The sequence below is a fragment of the Crassostrea angulata genome, chromosome 7 (assembly GCF_025612915.1).
Source record: "Crassostrea angulata isolate pt1a10 chromosome 7, ASM2561291v2, whole genome shotgun sequence".
Classification (NCBI taxonomy): domain Eukaryota; kingdom Metazoa; phylum Mollusca; class Bivalvia; order Ostreida; family Ostreidae; genus Magallana; species Magallana angulata.
The window spans coordinates 42550598-42572223 of NC_069117.1; the positions used below are offsets into that span (position 1 = coordinate 42550598).

The 21626-nt window shown below is 31.4% G+C and overlaps 1 protein-coding gene across 1 annotated transcript; it reads left to right on the forward strand.

Moving 5' to 3' along the window:
* The first annotated feature begins 913 nt into the window (after positions 1-913).
* Positions 914-20488, forward strand: LOC128192714 (uncharacterized). Its single transcript, XM_052865617.1, has 30 exons — positions 914-1029; positions 1727-1825; positions 2160-2309; positions 3057-3280; positions 4701-4790; positions 6955-7319; positions 7555-7660; positions 7753-7888; positions 8239-8414; positions 8911-9695; positions 10004-10099; positions 11532-11582; positions 11733-11842; positions 11984-12025; positions 12685-12768; positions 13087-13158; positions 13570-13658; positions 13780-13900; positions 14293-14398; positions 14629-14690; positions 15305-15400; positions 15648-15686; positions 15815-15858; positions 17534-17645; positions 17810-17914; positions 18011-18072; positions 18429-18546; positions 18692-18756; positions 19452-19532; positions 19935-20488. The coding sequence occupies exons 1-30, from the start codon at positions 991-993 to the stop codon at positions 20068-20070; spliced, it is 3861 nt and encodes a 1286-aa protein (XP_052721577.1). The 5' UTR covers positions 914-990; the 3' UTR covers positions 20071-20488.
* The last annotated feature ends 1138 nt before the right edge of the window (positions 20489-21626 follow it).

The following is a 21626-nucleotide window of genomic DNA, read 5'->3' on the forward strand; positions in this document are numbered from 1 at the left end:
CTATATACAGAAACAAAGTGGCCTGAAAACAGAGAGTACCAAGGGACGGTGCCTGCACAGTCAATTAGACTGGTCTACTTGTAATCAAAGTGTTCAAGCCAGTATGCTTATACATAACATAGCCCCCCCCCCCCCCAACCAAAGTAAATGATTAATGCTATTTGGTACCGCCTGCAGGGAGGCAGGCAGGAGTTACCTTCTCTTGCACATAGATTTATCTGCCCTTGATTATTTATATTCAATCGTTCTTGAATTAGTCGCGAACTTTTGACTCTTCTTTAAAGGAAGATAGAAATCATAAAGATGTAAAAAGCGGCATGGTTGTGAAATGTGTTGGCAGCGTGCATGCTGCTAAGCAGCTAATTACTAAATATGAAATAGATAGCCAGTCCCGCTTTTGTATAGCTCGTGAATCTAAAGGTTTTAGTAAGATCGGTAAGTAAGTTCAGTGTACTATAGGCCTGTAAGTACAAGTCTATATTATAGGGACATTGGGGCCTACACGTTGTCTTTCGCTACAGATAGTTCGATACGTTTTGTGTTTAAGACTTCATAGTAAGTTATAATAAACTGTGCGATTATTTGTTCATGTTGTTATGAGTAATCAGAAACCCTTGGCTAGCGAAGATGGTTTTTCAAAGGTGTTAACTAGGAAGTATAATATTACTTATAAATGGTAGTGAACAATAGAAAATCAATAACTTTCTGATATAAAATACAGTTTTTAAAGATATATTATACAATGAATCAGGAGAATTGTACTTTTATTAATAAAAAGAACATGAAGATTGACATGTTTGTCTTTTTATATACATGTAGAAAATTAATAGTTATGATATTTTTGATAATGTCAAAATCTTTTTCCCAAAAGATCCCAATACAAAAGGTGGTGTCAAAATCTTTTGGGAAGTGGTGGACGCAAGCAGAGGCCATGCACTGCCTTTTGATGGAACCCCTTTTACCATCTTGGGGTTCCAAGTAAGACAGTGCATGCACGGTCCAGATCGTCACAAAAAAAAGTCTATACAGGTCAGGCTTAATTTCCCTTTTTGATACAGTTAAAATAGAAATCATGTTGAATAAAATTGGCAGTCTGAAAGGACTATGTGCGGTATGGTCAAATAATTGCCCCCGATTTCAACCAATTTTTAAATAGTTTCGTATGAAAATGAAATCTTCACAAATCATTGTAAAGAGGATACCTATAACTTTAATCTTGATTTTAGTCATCATTGCTCACCCGCTGTTTATCTATGAGGTCACTTAAATGACCTAATTCCCACAAATTTGCAAACAAATGAAAATATTCTCATTTTTGCACAATATTTTGCATTCGGAAGTATAGAGCGCAGGTCTGCTCAAGTGCGATTTTAACATATGTTTTTCTTCAGATAGTTATACATATTATTAATACTAAAAAATGGTACTTGAGCAAGCCTGCGCTCGATGTTTCCCAGTCGAAAAACCATCGGAAAACACCCATATTTTGCTACAAGACATCAATTTATCAAAATAATGCAATATTCATGACGTCATTTCTACATTATGACGTCACTGTGGTGATAACCTTTTACACCTTTATTTCTAATATGATTTTAACTATCTTTCACCTTATTTTAAAGCTCTTTCTAAAACTTTGATTTTGGGGGGCAAAAATTGCATAAAACCGCACTTAGTCCTTTGTATGAAGAAATAGGTAGGCAATATTTTTTTAAATAATTTTTAGGAAACCTCTGCTGTGAGACAATTGTTGCAGCCCACCAAGAAAATGAATTGCCCAGCCTCTATTCATGTAAAGGCTGTTCTGAAATTTCCTGAGTTTAAGGTAAGTATTAATGTAAAATATTTCTCATGATCAAATGTGTATCATGCAAATTGATAAGAAATTTCCTGAGTTTAAGGTAAGTATTAATGTAAAATATTTCTCATGATCAATTGTGTATCATGCAAATTGATAAGTTTTGTAATGTGTTCTTTCATACTGGTAAATATTTACTGTGGTAGATCCCAAACCTGAATTTCTAATTAGGTGCTTCTAATTGAGCTACCTATGTTGGTAACACAGGTTTGTAAAACAAACTTGTAAAAAATGAAAAGCATTACTATGACTTGTAGATTTAAATGAATCTGAAATAATTGGTAACATTGATATTTTCCAGATTGAAGGAAATGATTCAGCTTGGAGGAGAAAACAGCTATCAAAACTCCTCCGCCAGAGGTTGTCTGAGGAAGGACCTCTTGTGAAAAACCTGGAAATTCACATCACCTTACCTGACCCAGGAGATCACAGAAATCATTTAACTGGAGAGGTGAAAGTCTATTCATCACTTAAACATTAATTTTGTTTAAAGACTATGTTTGATATGGTAAAATATGTACCTTCTTACCCCCTCCCCTTGGCCATTTTAACTTAAAAATAAATAGCATAGTATCAAAATAAAAAGTTCATGAAGCAATGCATAGGATGTCTATCACATTCATTGTGCAATTAGTTGTTATTGTCCAATAATTTTTTGATAAAATGTCAGCAAAATATTGGCTAATTCCTGCAAGTTTGAAAAATTGAAATATTGTAATTTTTCCTTTTACTTTTATATATTATATTAAATAACTCATTCCAGCTCACCTTGACTGTAAATATATGTAATCCATCTAGTATACACTTTATCATTTTACTCACTTTATAATGATAGATAGATATTGTTATATAACAGTAACTTGATGCAAAGGGTTGGATCACGTCGAGATGCCAGGCGTGGATCAGATCAGATCAAAGTAGATGCGAAGAATCAAGTTTGTTCTGATTTTAAAGATTAAGAGAGATAAAGTTTAAGAGTTTAATTAATTAGTTTAAGAGAATGGTGATACGGAATCAGAAACTCATACTTGCATAGCGTGGAATCCAGAAAATCGGATCACTTTCTGTAAAATTGACATCATGAAAGCAAAATTCATGGGTATATAATAAAAATTGTTACCATAAGCCTGAATAATCTTATATGAACTTTTTTTATTTTACCTCAATCTTTATAATGTTTAGTATGAAATGTTTGTAGATTTCAGGACAAAGCCAACCTTTAGATGAAGCTGTTATCTCTAAAATTCATGGCTTGGTACATGATGGTGTCAGAAGTATTGATGAGATGAAGAGACACTTGCGTCTCTTTGTCCAAGAGCACATTCAAACAGAGGATACCATAATTTCAGAGTTGAACAGAAGATACTATCCCACAAACAAAGACATAAGAAACCATATGTACAGGGCACTTCGATTTTGTCAGTAAGTAATATACTGGTCACTTATTTTTCGTATAATATTGAGAACCATATATGATTATTTGCCCAGCCACTACCAGTAATTAAAAGAAAGTTACATATGTAAGTGTGTATGAGTGTGATAACCTGTACAGTTTTATAAAAAAATCCCCAACTTATTTTATTATACTTTCATGTTAAATACTGATATCTGATTGGTTAAGATGCAGTTGATAATCCGTTCTATTACCCTCAGCATTAGCAACACACTTGGCAACGGGTAACACAACAAATTGTTACATGCGCGTAAACTATGCGCGTACGGTTCGCCATAGAAATGTCATTCAGATATAAAAGCAGTTAAGTGTTCTTTAAAATTAAGACATTCAGTATAATAAAATAAATAGTGCCTGTTTAGGAGGGTAAGAGTTGAAATTGACATCCTTAAAAAACCATTGTCAACCTCCGCTTCACGTCGGTTGACAATAGTTTTCTCGGGGTGTCAAATACAACTCTTACCCTCCTAAACAGGCACTATTTATATAATGTTACAAATGCAATAGTCCTGCTGGTTTGAAAACCAGCGCCAGATAGCTTATATGGTAGAGCTCCAGACTAGAGATTCAGCAGTCTCTTGTTAAGGAGGCCAACTTAAATTTTCATTGGGTATGTTTGTGCGCATTCTTGTAAAATACAGACTGGTGTATTTATACTTTTATGAATTTTTATTGGTATCATTAATAAAATTGAATACAATAAATGAGAAACAGATATAAATGAAAAAAAATTTTAAGCAAAATTTTATTTTGTAAACAATTTTTTCATTGTATGGTAGGTGTCAGCAATGCCATTGTGTTTTTATGACGTTATGATAAAACACTTTGTAGGAATACGTTAAAAGAATACAATAAAGGAATAATCTTGTGGGTATTTTTTTTAATTTTTGAATAAATCTATTTTACCAATCTACATTTGTAATACTCCAAATATATAGCAAAACTTGGTGCATTTAAATACTTTGAGATGACCCCCACTAAAAACCAGATAATAGAATGTAGTATTTTTTTGCATATAAGGTAGAAAATGATATTACAAATCACATATTACAATTTGAGAAAAAAAGCTATTGTAGTATTGTCAATTTCCTAAGTATTCTTACAGTAAACATACTTTGAGATGACCCGTAAAAAGAACCAGATGGTCTATTTTCTTGAACTTCGCATGTGGTTAAAAATAAAGAGTTTTACTAAAGTTGTTTTTCCTCAAAAATTATATTTTATTATACAGGGCACTATAAAAATTAATTATTATTTTATATTTATTATGTATGTATATGGTGTGCATGTGTGCGCTGCGACACACTTGAATGTATCTTACAATGATATTTATTTGATTTAACACATCCAAAAATGTATTTAATTTCAATAATATTGTACATATATTAGGTTTTCAACTGAAGATCAAGAAAATATTCAGCACATGGTAAAGGAGTGGGAGGCTGCCAACCCTGCTGATCACTTTTATTATAGGCCACAGTAAGTAAATCATGTTTTAGGAATCATCAAATCTGTTGATAAATTGATCTTTGACGTCCTCATTTGATGTTCCCAAAACATTTATATTAATTAAATTTAAAATGAAACACATTTTTTAAAGGAAAAATTGCACAATTTTGTTTTCAGTGGATTTGTTTTCACTGCTGGATACATGATCAATATATATGAGATAATAAAGCATTAAAGAAAAAATATATTTAGAAGTATTGAATTAGTTCTAGATACGATAATAATTAGGGCCCCACAAGGATTTGCAGGTGCCCTATTGTAATCACTCTGTCTGTCTGTCTGTCACTCTTCCATCCACAAATTTTCTGTTTTTTTCTAATAACTTTACTTTTTTTATGGTTGCCCAATCAAGTTCAAATTTGGTATGGTAGTTCAGTAGTCAGAAATACATATTTTGATGCTAAGTTTGGTTCTCTATGTCTTCTGGTTTGGAGCTGGGGTGATGGGGTAGATTCCTCATGTATACTAGGAAGGCTGTGCAATATTTGTCCTTTGGGATTAATTAACCTTCCACAGTAAGAAAATCCTAAGCTTTATCTTTATCTGTCACATTGAGATTAATTACTGCACTGCCTGTGTCTGCAAATGAACTTTGTTTTGAAGTTAAGGTCAATTTTGAATAATGTGTAGTATTGTGTACATTCTTTGAAATATGGATTTAGAATATAATATTCATACTTTATTTTGGTTAAAATACCATACACAATGATTTATGATAATTTATTGAATTCTAAAATCAAGATATATATTAATTAAGATATCCTTTTTCACTATTTTATTTTTTAATTAATTTTTTTTCTGCCTTAATGCTGTTAATTTTAACAGGTAATCAGATAATAACCCCATTCTGTCATTTCTGAAAAAAAAATTCTTATTGTAAATTTAGAAGAAAAGGATGAGAGAGCAGAACAATAAACCCCCTGGGATTAATTATTTTGCCTGCTGCAGAAAATTTAGAGGCTTATCTCTATCTGTCATATGAAGATTAATGAACACCTTTGTCTGCAACTGATGTTTGTTTTGAAGTTGAGGTCAACCCTGGGTGATACAATGTATTTGCATTCACTGAAGGCTTGCATTTTATAAATCACCTGTTTAAATCTTTTTTAAATACACATTTAGTTTAGTGTTTTTATAAGACATGAGGTTATCCCTGTTTTATGCAGATACAAGGTTTTAGACATTCAGGAATTATCTTGAAATTTTAAAAATACAGTTGTTACTTATAATTTTCATATTTTTTTTTTAAATGTAATCAAATTCAACTCTCATTCCATGAGCTGCACCATTATATTTTTACCCCTCAGTTTAACACTTTAATTGTTGGATGAAAATCATATCCAACTACAAATCATGAGATCCTATATATTGCAGTTCTTTACATCTTATGCCGGGCATTTATTTTTCATCATTGTTGATATAAAGAGGATGGAATCCAAAGTTTTTTTCACTTCTGTATATTAATTGTCATAGCAGGGCCCTTCCTGACTGGTCAGTTTTCTAGTTAAGTTTGGTAAAGGTTAGTAATTCTTATGAAGAATGAAATGTGAAATTGAATTGTTAATTTGATCATTCAAGAAAATCTGCTTTGTACTCATCTGCAATGCCTGCATGTCGAACCTTTTACAGTAAAACTCATTTAGTAAGAACACAGGTAAAGCGAATTCTCTAATTTAGCAAAAAAATTTGAGTTCAATTCACATTCTGATAATTAAAAGTATCAAAGAAATGGCATGTTTTTTTTTTTATTTTAAGCCCCAATTAGCAAAATTATAGTCTGGTGAAAGAAAACATGTACATGTATATAGTGAATTTGCTATAGTTATTATAACAAATCCGACTACAGATATAATCATTGGTCCCTAGGACTTCGCTATAACCTAGTTTTATACTGTATTACCATGATTATACCCCCATTCCCTTGTGTGTGCTTGTGTCTGTAACAAAGATTTCTCAGCAAATATTAATTGCAGCTGTTTGCAATTGAAATGTGTTAACTAACTTTTTGTTAAGCTTGCCATATGTAGGATTTATTTTTTAACAAATGATACGTCATCTTCCTGTAAAATGCTTCAGAGCGGGGTTATCAACAACAGTCAGAGCATTTACTCACAGAATTGTCTTGTTGTTTCAGGTTTGCAGGGGAGGATAAAGAATTGAATGGAGTAGACTCTAGATCTACAGCGACATCCAAGTCATTGCTTTTTGTTCATCAGTCTAGCTGGCAACAAGATCTTCTCATGAAATATGGAGATGAAATCTGTTTGCTTGATGCCACTTACAACACCTCCAAATATGACATCCCTCTTTTTTTTCTCTGTGTGAACACAAATGTAGGATATTCCATCGTTGCTTCATCTGTTGTTGCCAATGAGAACAGAGAGAACATAAAAGAAGGACTGCAGATGGTGAAGGAATGGAATCCAGAATGGAATCCCAAATACTTCATGACGGACTTCGACGAGCGGGAGATTTGGGCAATTGAAAATACCTTTAAAGGTAGCTATCTCGTAAACATGTTTTACTGCACGAAAACATAAAAGAAACCTCATTTTAAATGTCTTTATGCAATATTACTCAGTTTTTTTAAAAAGTAGCACTGATTTGATTGAAAACATGAAGGAATCTTTTTTACATGCAATACATTGATATATTAAATGATTCAATGAAATATTCATTATGTCAAATGAAGATTGATTCCAGAAACATTACACAGACTATTTATTTTTTCCAGATTGTGAGAGTTTACTCTGTGATTTTCACAGGGAGCAGGCATGGACCAGGTGGATGAAAGATGGGAAACATGGTCTAACTACTGTCCAAATGGAAGTTCTTGAACTGTAAGTTTATCTTAGTTGGTACATATATGATTACATCAACATTAAGGTATATTTATATTTGTTTGCTAAATCATATTTTTGTATTATTGTAGGCTCAGGAAAATAGCCCATTCAGCTACCGAGAATGAGTTTCATGGTCATGTGCAGAATCTTAAATTTTCAACTCACTGGAAAGAAAGTACTTTGTTACAGAAATGGTTCGAAGGGAAATGGCTGAAAAATGCAAAGGTAATTCAGCTCCTACAAATATTATCATTTATACAATTTTTATACAATGCAGAGTATATGTGATCATTGTTACAAGTGAATTAAAATACTGGTACATGATTTGATTAGAGTTATTGATATCTTGTGAAGAAAGAACCTACTCTTTGGTTAATAATGTTTTAACAATTAAATTAGATAGTTAATTAAAGTACGTTGAGAGAGATATCGAAATAGTTATGTCAGATGCCCAGATGGGGTTAGTAAAAAAATCATTGATAACATGATCACATAATATATTAAATAAACAATCATAAAATACAATTATGTACCATGGAATATATATATGTAACTCTTATTAAACATTGTTTCAGAGGTGGGTGTGGTGTTTTCGGAGCTCGCGATTAAATACTCGAGTCACAACCACAAATGGGTTAGAGAGACAACACCAAGAGTTTAAGAAAACATACTTGGCCAAATACAGAGATGGATCTCTTTCTTCAACCTTGTCTGTGTTGATTTCGAATTATTTGCCAGAATCACACAAACGGTAAAAGATTTCCTTAATTCTACATATATGAATTTTAAAATTAAAAAAATTGTTTACTAAGAACAGGTCAATTAATACGAAAATTACCATTGTTAGCTAATTGCTGTCGTAGCATTATATGCAGATACTATTAACTCATGTAAAAACATTATTTCAATAGTTAAATGTCAATTTTTAACCTTTTAACAATCATGATTAATAATTGTGTGTGTGTGTGTGTGTGTGTGTGTGTGTGTGTGTGTATATATATATATATATATATATATATAGTTTCTAAGCTAAATTACCTTATGACATATGAGGTATTATTGACATTTCACAGTATGACATATTTAGGCTCATTTTTTACTTATCAATTGTAGGATTTTAATGAAATTCTTTATGGTTCAATGTAATTGTTAATTGAAAAATTGAAATTAAAAAAAACAATTTGTTTCTCTATTTTGTTAATTACTGGTATAAGTTTTTTAAAAATTATTTTTGTATTGCATTATAGATACATTCAGTACAATATTCAGAGCTTGGGGGAGTACAAGAAATACTCAGCTCATATTCCTGAATTTTTGGGCAACAGGCCAAAATTCTTCTTGGAACATTGCATGAAACGAATTCCACCAAAATGTCCATATCTGCCTGTTACTGCAATAACATCTTTGCCAAGTGGAGAATTTCGTGTCCCTAGTTCTGATGGTAAGAACTTCTACATTTTGGATTTGGAGAGAAGAATGCCAAGCTGCTCATGCCCAGATTGGAGTAAATGCCACCTTCCCTGTAAACACATGCTCAGCATCTTCTTTCATTTCCCTGGCCATAGTTGGGAGTTTTTACACCCAGATTATACAGAATGTCCACACTTCAAAGTAGATAGAGATATCCTTAAACAAGCTATAGAGGTTTCTCCACCAAGAAGTTCTAGACCAAGGACTGATGAAATTGATAATACTGATTTTGAGGCAGATAGAGAAGCAGAAAATGATATACCAAGAGCAAAGTCAAGTACATGTACCAAATCAAATTTAAGACTGAACTGTATTCAATTGTTAAAAAACATCTCATCTTCCATATATCTTGTCCCCGATCAAGAACAGCTGGTTCATGTATATAAAAGTCTGCAAGACAGTTGGACTTCTATGCAGAAATTGGTCCCCAAGCATAAAGGTCTTCCAGTGAGAACAACTTCTTTGATGGTAAAAAGATTGCAGACAAAAAAATACCGATCCCTTCCATCAAGAAGAAAGAGAAGGAAAAAACATAAACCTCAGGGGACGAAGAGTAGAAGAGGTATTAAAATTTTTATATCATGATGTAAATGTAATATGTACCTCCTAGCATTTTTTGAAGAGAAAAACTTAATTCAAGCTAGAATAATTTTCTCTAATGGCTAATGTCCAAAAGGTATTAATATAGCAAATTTCAAGATTAAACACATTATACAGTTTTATAGTGAATAGTGAATATTAGCTAAAGTGAATTTAGTATATACCTGGTAACAGCAATCTTTATTAAATTTCTATAACTATACACTTGTTGAAAGAATAATTTGTATGTTTAAACTATGTATAAATATTTAGTTTTATATGAACCTGCAGTGCAAGAAGAAATTCTGATAGGAACAGAATCTGCAGAAGATCCAGAATTATATGGGCAGAGTGTTACTGATGGAGGAACTGAAAACCCACATTGCAGTGAGTATTTTTAACCGGGTTTACCAAAGGAAAAATCCGGTTATTGAAATGGTGAATATAGTGGGCGGGCAGCTGCCAAAAGGGTACCCTTATTTAATAGTGTTGCACATCTTGTATGATTTAATAACTTCAAATAATTATACATTATTTTAAAAAAAAATGTCAATCTCAACCATAGTGCCCCAGATAGTATTTTGCTTAAAATGAAGCCTGTTTAACTATTGGTCTCATGTGTAAATGTCATTAAATGCCATTTTGTTGTACTAAATCAATGTATTGAGCATCATTCAGCATTGAGTTGCTAGGCATGCAGTCATCAAGCAAACTTTACACAAAGGTACCGGTAATATAATATAAAGCATGTCAATCATATCTGGTCATTAGGGCTTGCTCTGCGGACAACCTATTAAGAGATCAGTCTGTCCATTTGAGATATACATGTATTGCCCAGAGCATATCTTCTCTCCCTTTGGCCCAATCTGGATCATACATCACCCAAAGGGTGCCTTTGGTCAAAGTGTGCAGTGATTTGATGGATGTTTGTAGGTCAAGGGTCAAGGTCATATTGGACCACAGAAAAAATCCTAGAGCATTTATACTCTCCACTTAGTGTTCTTTGGCTCCTACTTCACATAAACAGAGCTGTTGGGTAAAGATTTTGCAGTACCCTTGAACAAAGTTTAAAAATCAAATGTGAAGGTCATAGCAGATATCTTTATAACCCAGTTACAGACCATGAATTATTTCCCATTTGCTTAATCATGCTCAAATTGATAAAAGTACTTAAAGTATAAAGGGGTAATGTGTTCTCTTTCTATGTTAAGGTCAAAGTAAAATTCTCTGAAATGCTTTTCATCCTATTGTCCATTATTTGAGTGATCACCATTTCAATGATGTCTAGTTTTATTTGTAATGAATAGGAGAAGAACTGTAGGTTAAGGGGATATAAATAAGAATATATATAATTTGAGACTTATAAACAATTGTAGATGTATATTTAATAGGAAAGAATGAATGAACATATTAATGCAAATGAATGAAAATACATAGCTGGACCAGAATTTGAACTAGGACCCAGCAGCTCTAGTCAGGAGATCTATCACTGAGCTACCCTGGCTGTTATGAATTGATCAAATAGCCCTACTTCTAAATATCTTATTTTGTAATGATCACTTCCTTTTATTTTGAATGAGTATCATATTTTCTTAGCAGAATCAAATTGCAGTAACATGTTAACATCTATTTAATGATGCCTAAATAAATGTCAATTAAATCCCAGTTAAAAGGAATGTGGGATAATTACATGTGAAATGGTATTAGAATTGGACCTGAGCTCAAATTATTACATATTTTATTACACAGAGAATTCACGAGGAACACAAACTATATATAAGTTGAGAAATATTCTTTAAAAAAAATATTATTTTAAAAGGTTTTGACTCCAGCGTTCCTGCTGAAAATGCCGCCGTGGACAATAGTCTTGGTAAGAAATTAAAATGAAAAGAATGTTTGAAGTAATACACACAGAAAGACAAATGAAAAATGTGTGTGTCCTTTACATTTGTAAAGTGAATGTGTTTTATAATGAAAAAAGACTAGTTTGAGTACTAAACAATACAATTTTACTTCTCAGTTGAGGATATTTGGGCTCAAAAACCAGTGGGTCATCTGTGTAGCAAGATAGGACCATACAAACTGAGTGACAGGTCCTTTTACTGTTTAAAAACCATGCTCCCAGATGAGGTAGAGTATTAAAATTGATATTTTTTTGGTTATGAATTAATGTATTATATTATCAGTATGAAGCTTTATTTTTTTTTATTGAAAGACTGAAACAAATGCCAAATTAGACATTTTCTCCTGCAACTGATACATACATTTCAGATAATTGATGCATATACATATCTGCTTGCATCATCACAAGAGGTAACTGTTACTGGTTTTTTATTAATGTTTTGATAATTTCACAATTTTGGTAGCTGACAATAATATAACACTGCTTGTAACATGGCGTTTGATTGGATAGAAAAATTAGTTAAGTTTGAGTATAACCTGGATTGCATGTCACAAGAAACGTCTAATTGCACCAATGTCAAAAATGTATTAATCCGCCTGGCGTAACGTTTGAATTTAAACAGATTAGTATCATTTTTAAAAGTATAACGCTCTCAATTTGTACAGTAAATTACAGAAGAAATGAACTCAATATCTATCCAAATTATACTCATTGAACCTGGGTTGTAGCAATTTAAACTTTTTTATAAAGCGTAAATTGACCCAACATTATAAGGCTATACTCATAAAATTTGGGTACACATTGAGTTCATTTCTTAAATAACTTGACTTAAGAAAGGGTAGCAATCATAGGTTATTGCATATGTTGCTTAGAACCAGAATATATACTCTGTCCCAAGATATTTATGCAATCGTATATTATTTAAAAGAAATAAACATTAATTGTTTTAAATAATTATTTTTAAAAACTACCAGATTTGTTGATATTGTATAATTTTTCAGTATCTTTAATCCTTCCTTATAAAGGCATTTCACATGCCTTATTCACCCATCTTTGATATTTTTCATAGAGCAAGCATGTGTATCATATCAATTGCACACTCATGACTGCAATATTCAATGGAAATGCTGAACTGCACAATTACCTTGCTGAGGTAAGAAAATACACAAAATTATTTATATAATTTGAAAAAAAAAAAAAGATTTAGAATTTGCATCATATGACACTTAATAGCAATAGATGTTATTGTTTAATGGTGTAATTAAGAAATTAATGCTAAAACTTATATAAATAATCAAGATATTTTGACGTGTTTGTTTACTCGAAGTGTTGTACTTTTTAGCTTAGTTGAGCTGCTTTTTTTTTGTTTATTTGATTTTGCATTTTTTTTATACTATTCTCTCTGTCAATTATTAAGGTAAGAAAATTTATAACAATATACTTTTCAAACCTGTCCTATTTTTTATTGAAGGTGCCAAAGTTGGATGACTTTGATGTGCTATGTGGAGCAGTTAATGAAGGATCTTGTCACTGGTGCCTTGTTGTGGGTTATATTCATCATTACTTTGAATTCATGCATTGCTTTTATAAATGGCATGGAGGGGGATTTATTGAGAATTCAAATATACATGTAGCAGAATTTGTTAGGTTTTCCTGCAAATTCAAAAAGTTATTGAAAGAGATTTTCAAATGGAATTCAACATTGATTGGCTGTTTGAAATTTTACAATTAACATTATACAATGTACATGTAAAGAGGACAAATATGGCTCATACTTGAAGATAGATAATCAATATAACTAAAACACATAAAAGGATATCCTGGTATTTTTTGCTCTAGCTGCTTTAAGTGTAATATTACATGAATACAGTGAGGAGCAATATAATAAAAACCAAGATAACGTTTGGAAAATTTTATTCCGGCCTGTATTCAGTGTCACAAGATTATGTTGTAGTACATCATGCCAAAGGATCAGATCCTATACTACTTAAATCCACTTGGAGAATCATCGTACCGATTACTGCGAATTGAAGAAAAGTGGAAGTAAGTTCCCTTTTTTGTTGATCATACAATTTTAGATATGATGTATGAAATCATGTATTGCTAATTTCATCGTACATGTACATATACTGGTATATCTACCAACACTTCCTCATTTCTTTAGAAACTTGTTATTTGGAAGAGAAAATTTAGGCATATCAGAGAATCCAACAGAGTGGTTTGTCCATAGCAAAAAGCATGCTCGTCAAACAGATTCCACATCATGCGGTGTTTTTGTCTTAAAGGTATTTTACTGTGGTATAGTGTAATCACAATGACCACCCATCTTTGTGCATTTGTAGACTATTTCTAGTTCTAAGAATAAAAGCAAACCATTGATTATTCTGAAAATTTGCACATTTCTTCTATAATTTACAATGTCAATACATTTTATAAAGTACTTTGCATTTGTAATTTGTAAGATTTGACACAATTTCACAAAGTATTTTTTTAATTACCGATTATATTTTTCTGCATGCAGCTTTAGCCATGACTAAACTTAAATCTTTGGTCATGTGAAAGGTCAAATAACCTTCACGAAGAACCAGAGTCTTAAATAGGATGTTTTAATTATCAACAAATTCCATTAAATTTGTGTAACAAATATATTGCACATTTTTTCTTTTGTTGGTTCTAGTTCCTTGAATGTATGCTTGCCGGGGAGGAGAATTTAGATATTGATATTACAGGAAGAATATTGGACACAAGAAAGTCCATTGGACAAGTTCTTTTAAAAAACAGTGGTAAATGAAGAACGTCAGGAATAATGTTAATTTAATATGATGATGTTATTACAAAAATATAACATAATTTAAGCCCTGTCTTAAACTAACATTTTAATGATTAAGCTCAAAGTACTTTCGTTGCTTTTATTAGAACTTACTGGTAATTATAAGTGCATTTCAAATAGGATAAAGTAGTACGTAAATTCAATGCAAATTAACAAACTTATACCTTTTATCTTTTTTCACAGATGATTTAGAACAGTATTGCAGATATTGTTATACAAAAGAGTCTGAAGAAAGAGGGGCACTGGTATTTAAACAAATAAAAATGATAATTAATGGTCCTCTACACCCTCTGGAAAAGTTTGTCATAGAAATTAATCCAATTTTTTAACATCCTTTCCAGATATGAAATTCAATCATGCATTTGACTTCAAAATAATGGAAATCATGTTCAATTTTAAACAAGAAACAAATTTTAAAAATATTCATAAAAATAAAAGTTCCTGCTATATTTGAACTCGGGACCTGTGGGTTAGTAGACCTAAGCTATACCCACTGTGCGACAAAGATAGCTAGATACCCAATTTTAGTGACGTAAACAGTTTTACAATGAATTGAAATCGGCATGTTATGACGTAATGTCCTAAAAAGTAAAAGTCATAGGGTGTTGAGGACTCTTTAAGTTCACCAGCCAAACTACATATGAATATAAAACTTTTTTTTTTCAAATGTGTGTGAATTTTGATCAAATACTATTAAAAACAAGATTAAACCAATGAAATTATTTGAAACGATTAGATCAATAAATTTATATATGCAGGTACATATCTCTCTCTCTCTCTCTCTCTCCCTCTCTCTCTCTCTCTCTCTCTCTCTCTCTCTCTCTCTCTCTGTATAAATATTTAAAGCTTTCTTTTTTAGGTTTGCTGTAGGCAATGCACTGGATCCAAATATTTCCATGTCAAATGTGAATGTTCCTTGCATCCTGCTGCAAAAGGAAATAATGGCCAGAACAATGTATTATTTTTTCTTTTGAGCATGTATAAACCGTTATTATATAATTTAGTGTAGTGATTATCATTATATACTATCATAACTTTTTTGAGGGATAAAAAATGATATACTTACTTGGACTCAATTTCATATGTTTCAGTTTAAGTCCATGCAATCATAAAAGGGCAAACTTAGATTTTATAATGGAGTATATATTAATTTAATAGAAATGTATAATGCAATGCTTATTGTTTTGTTTTCTTTATTTCAGTCTAGTATGGAATACCAGTTGAGAAAAAATCCCACTAAGGTAGTTATGTATAATAAATATACATGTACTAGTAGTTCAATTGTTTACAAAGTTGTGCAATAATTGAGGACATACATGTAACAAATAGATGATAGGATCTCTTTACTTTACCCTGCGATTGCTTTCAGAAAAAAAAGAGAAGTTCATATATATATTCTGACTTAAAAGGAAGGTATAAACAGTTTATGCATGCTGAAGTTTTTGTTTTAAAAAAATATATGTTTTTTAATTTTGATTTGAAAACTTTATTTTTTAAGTTTACATGTAACTTTACCTTTTGACATCACTGAGAGTGGGTTGTGATGTGTTTTAGAATTAAATTCACTCAATGTGAAAACTTTTTCTAATATTAAATTGAAACTTTATTTACTTTTAAAGTGGCTAAACTTTAATTTCACCAGTTTCTTAAATCAGCAGAACAAAAACGCAAATCATTAATATGAACAAAAGCTCTGTACTGTAAGATATTTTGCAGTTCATAAGTCCCAATCACTGAGCTATGAAGATATTCAACCAAATAAATTATGATGCAAACAATTTTTTATTTAGCAAGCAGCTGCCAAATAAATGCATTTAGTGATATTTTCCTCCCTTTCCTTCATTATTTTTATTATTGATTTTATTGAGTTAATATCATTATTAATCATTTGTAAAGAAACTTCATTGGCATCCTTTAAGAATTTATCATTTTTATGCCCTGTCAATAACCAGTATTAAAGCTGCTTGCAGGTTCGATTTTTTTGTTATTACAGTATCAAATAATTTTCCATACAAACCCTTTGTCTTAGAAAGTTATGGACATTCTCATGCATATTTACACCAGCAAAATCGGTCTCCTTTCAAAGTTAGAAATATTCAAATTAAATAAAATAATTCCTTTTTGGGCAAAGGAAATAACAATTAAACCAAAATGCATCAGGGGAATATTTAGAAAAGGGAGTCATTTGGTTTTGTCCCCCAAATGATTGGAGTTATTCAACCAGCATGCTCTGCATCGATTGTAAAGAAATCAAACTTAAGGTGGAATAACACATCGTCATAAAATGGCTGACCTCTGGTCGAAATGACATTTTGTTTTATGAAAAGGACTTTATTGTCTGCAACTTATAACTTACCTCATAGCCAAGTGGATAAAGTGTCGGGCTTGTGATCGGTACATACTGAGTTCGAATCCCGCAGTGGCTTTTGTTGTTACTTACTTTTTTTTATATATTCATTTTTTATCCCCAAAATGCAAATTTTTTCGCTTATTTGACACACACACACACATATATATATATATATATATATATATATATATATATATATAGTTTATTTATCATTATATCTTTCATAATCAAACAATTTACAGTTAATTTGAGTGACTTTTTTCAGGTGAGTTATTCCACCTTAAAAGATATTTGCAAACAAAACGTACTCAGGTATAATTGTAATTTGCCTGAAAATTACAACCTTTATTAATAGCGATGTCAAAGTCGTAGTACAACCATACCTGTCTCGATGTCAGGGGTGAATTTTAACATGAGGCAAAATAACACGATACCCTTTAATGTTGTGTATTTTATTAAAAAAATTGTACATATTTTTTTTCATTGAAATTTGGCTTAATTGACTTGGAAAACTACTGCAATGTCTATTATTATACATATTCTTAGCATAACCAAATATCTTTTAAAAGTGTGCACAAAATTTGATATAAAATCGGACCAAGCAACTTTAAAAGTGCATGCACGTAAAAAGTTGATGTGAAATTTCGATAAGAACAAGAAAAATAAATTCATGTGATGACTAACTATATTACTACCTTAATTTTTAATCCGATCTCTGAAATGAAATTTGTCATTTAGATATACATGTACCTCAAGTCAACAGTCAAGAAACTTGCCAGATACTACGTCATCTCCAAAACAGCCATTGGACCATAGTCTTTCATGGCTTTATGACAGTGTGCATGCTTACGTTAGTATATTGATTTGTAGTATATATATAATTTCAGATAAAAGCATCATCCATAATGAAGTTAAAAGACATTTGTATATTTTGAAGATGTCAATCAGTACTGCTGTTTAAAGATTTAATCTATAAGAATCTTTATTACACATGTACATGGGTTTTCATTTTAGACTGAACAATGTAAAAGACTTGTCAATGCATTATGTCGATTAAGTCCAGGAAGGGACTTAATGAAAGGAGCTTCAACAGTCTCAGGCCACAAGATATCGGTGTTGGTATGTAAAATAAGTCTGGTAGAATTTTCCGAAGTTATGCTGATCAATATACCATCTACACCGTATATTATGAGATATCTATGAATTAAATTTCAGTTTGAGAATCACATCAAGGCAAAGCTTACAGAGGTTATTAGATTGAAAGATGGAAGATCAAGGTGAGTACATGCACTGTGAAATTACAATCCGGTATTATTAAGTATTATATAAAATACTTAATAAATCTGATCCAAACATAATTTAATCAATAAGCCATTTTGCTAATTTGCTTTTATACCTATATAAATACATGTATGTATTTAAATATATGTTAAGTAATATTTGTTGTAAAATCACTTCTATCCATGCAAAATACTAATACTGAGCTAGGTTTTGCTTTATACATGTATATATGTCAAAATTTGTTTTTTACATAAAGCAAGAGATCCTCGTTGGTTTGTTTGTGGAAAAATGAATTTTTTTTCCACTTATTTGCAAGCAAGATAATGAATTGGTATTGTTATGTAATTGCAAGCTGTTATGAACCACATTGGCGGCATGTAAGATGGATTAAACGGCAGCCACTTAATGAGCATCTAGAGATGAGGAATTCTGAAAAGGGAATTGAGGAAAGAAGTAAACTTTTTGGAAAGGTATGGTGCTAAATCACTTAACAATTTATATATGTACAAACACAAATTACTCTCTCTCTCTCTCTCTCTCTCTCTCTCTCTCTCTTTGAATACAAACTGTGGTTAATGGTTATATTTTAAATATATATCTAACTTTTTCAATCAGGGTTGGAAAGAATTATATGCATTGGTTTTGGAAGAGTTTGGAGTCTTCAAGCCAAAAACAATAATGTAAGTTATCTATAGCGTAATGTACAAGGATCATCAAATAAAATTTAAAAAGCATTAGAAGTAGTTTTAATAATGTCATTTAAGTGTATTTAATGCTTACAATGCTTCAGTAACCCATTGCCATTAGTTAATCAAACTTTGAGCTGTGTTTACACATATACATGCATGTTTCTTTATTAATGCATATTTGACTGCACCAGCTTTACCACCATTAACACTTACAGTACCGATCAGATCCAGCCTAGCACCAGAGTAAACCCCAACTAAACCCCAGGTTTACTTGGGGTTTATTAGGAATTGCTTGTGGGTTCAGTTGAATGGACTGAAGTGTGAAGCAGACCAGTCTTTTATCTTACCATCTTGTGATTCCTGTCCCTTGTATATTCCTAATACATATGTAGTGTCTGCTTTCAGGGGTATACTTCTGATTGGGGTCTACTCTCTGTGTCATCTCAGGGTTTACTTTGGGTTTACTCTGGGTCCACTTTAATAAACCCGAAGTGCACAAACCCAGAAATTTAGTCAGAGTTTACTTTCTGTTAGGTTGGGTCTGATCGGTACTAATATATGTTAACAAATTAACTTATGGACATTTTCCATCACATACAGTTGTATTTATTGAAGTGTCATTCAAGAATCTTAAATATTTATTCTAATGTCATTGAAATTGCATTTATTTTATTTTGCTATTTCAGAAGAATTGGTTATTGCCATGGCCACTATTTATCCATGAAGGAAGACAAAAATGAGCCACTCATGGCTACTCTAGAGGATGAGTAAGTGTTGATTTTGATGGTGCTCCTGGTCTACTCTAGTAATAAACATATCAGGTTGTCCTTCTGTGTATATATCTCCCTGCTTTTGGTTTCTTGAAGATGTGAATTTTATGAATCGGAAATTTCCAAGAGCACGTTTAACCCCCTCCCCCTCTAGATCCAGATTTAAATGGCAAATGATAAAGATATGATGTCTGTGAAATAAAATTTGTATTAGATCAAGATTGACTTCAATGTTACACAGTATAAGGCAGAACAATTATGTGAACATAGATAAGTGTATATTTATATATAATAATAACACATATTTACATATAATAATTCTTTATGAATGAATGTTATGATGTGGAATCAGATTTATTCCAAATATACAAGTTCATCATATTTGTTTTTATGTTTTAGGATGGGACAAAATATGAATGAAGGTGTTCGCTATTTCAAAGACGTTTTGTTTGTTGAGTCAGAGATTTTCGTTGCCTCCCTTGTTTGGAATTTGACATTATTGGAAGCTGAACGTCGTCTTTACCCTATAAATTAATTTATGTTATACGTGTATTTGTAAAGATAATATATTTGTAAAGATAATGTTGATTGCTCACTCCAATTTATATGTTGTATATGTATTGGTAATGTCAATTTGTAACTATTGTGCTGTATTGATTGTATTTTATTTAAACATTTATTGAAAAAAACCTTGTTTTAAATCAACCATGAATATCTATGATCACTGGAAGTTAGACCAGTGGTAGTATTATAGGAATTTTACTTTTCTATTTTGAATATGATAATATAAATACAAGATATCATCAAAAATAGAATAAAATTTGATTCATTAAATGAGAACCATAATTCATTATGTTGTGGACCATATAAAAGAAAACAATTCTTTGTCCGAATTTCCTGTCAGCTTTATACTATGAAATGTATATTATGTTATGTATGGTAATATATTTGAAACATGAATAAATGATGATAATCAATATGTTTATATTGGGGTATCAAATTTACTCAGAGAGAATACTGTAGTCGATTAATCAGAGGCTTTAGTTAAGCGATAATCGAGATGATTTATTTAAATTTTTAATACATCCACTTATTTTTCACTTTGTGGGGTAGTTCCATATATTTCGCGGATTCCCTGAAAATCGCCGTAAACAGACTGTTTCCCTGTGAAAAGATGCGTCGGTTCGATGAACTGATACACACCTATTCGGAACCCTTAGTAATTTTTGTTAACATGGTTAACCAAAGGAAAAAAATCCCAAATATTGCGAACAAAATCATGAATATTATTAAGGTCAAGATCTAGTAAATGAAAGGTGCCATAAAAATTCTTTTAATGATGCTTCATAACTGTTACAATATCTTTGTTTCATAGGGTGTACCGGGTCTTAAATTTTTGGTAAACACGATTCAAAATCATGTTTTATACAACCGTTTTCTATGAAATATGTAGGATAAAAGTAACAGATCTCGGATTTTTGTCCATTTTTGACTAATGAAATATATCTAAAATGCCTACAGTCTCTCCAAGAACGGCATTAAACAGGCTCTTGACTTCCTCTTTAAAATGATGTCAAATTGAATATAGGTATCGGGATTACTTTTCCCGTCATTTAATATAGAATGTCAAAATATTGTTTAATTTTCTATATAATTCCTTCAAAGCCGTAAATTACGGGAAAAGATTAATCAAATCGATTATGACGTCATAATGGTTCTAGCACCGAAAGGTCAGCATGGAATCATTTACTACATCTTGCCTACGTCACTATGGTGGCATATCTCTGCCCCTTGTGTGCAAGTTATTTTTAAATTAATTATGTCGATATGCAAGATAAATATGTTGATATGCAAGATAGTTATGTCAAAATGCAAAATAACTATGTTGACATGCAAGAAAACTACAATCAAATAAGAGTTATAAAAATCTCAAATATCGCCCACATGTGACATCCAAGATGCTAGATACGCTACTTATTGATGTCAACATGCACCTTATTTATGTTAACATGCAACTTCTACATGTCTACATGCAACTTATTTATGTCGACATGCAACTTGGTTATGTTGACATGCAAGATAGATATGTTG

What these genes read in the sequence shown, in the direction of transcription:
- LOC128192714 (XM_052865617.1), top strand. Translation starts at nt 991, where the DNA reads ATGCACGGTCCAGATCGTCACAAAAAAAAGTCTATACAG. An exon ending in CGAATTGAAGAAAAGTGGAA is followed by an intron (nt 13,659 to 13,779) that starts GTAAGTTCCCTT and finishes TCATTTCTTTAG; the next exon opens with AAACTTGTTATTTGGAAGAG. An exon ending in GAAGTAAACTTTTTGGAAAG is followed by an intron (nt 18,547 to 18,691) that starts GTATGGTGCTAA and finishes TTTTTCAATCAG; the next exon opens with GGTTGGAAAGAATTATATGC.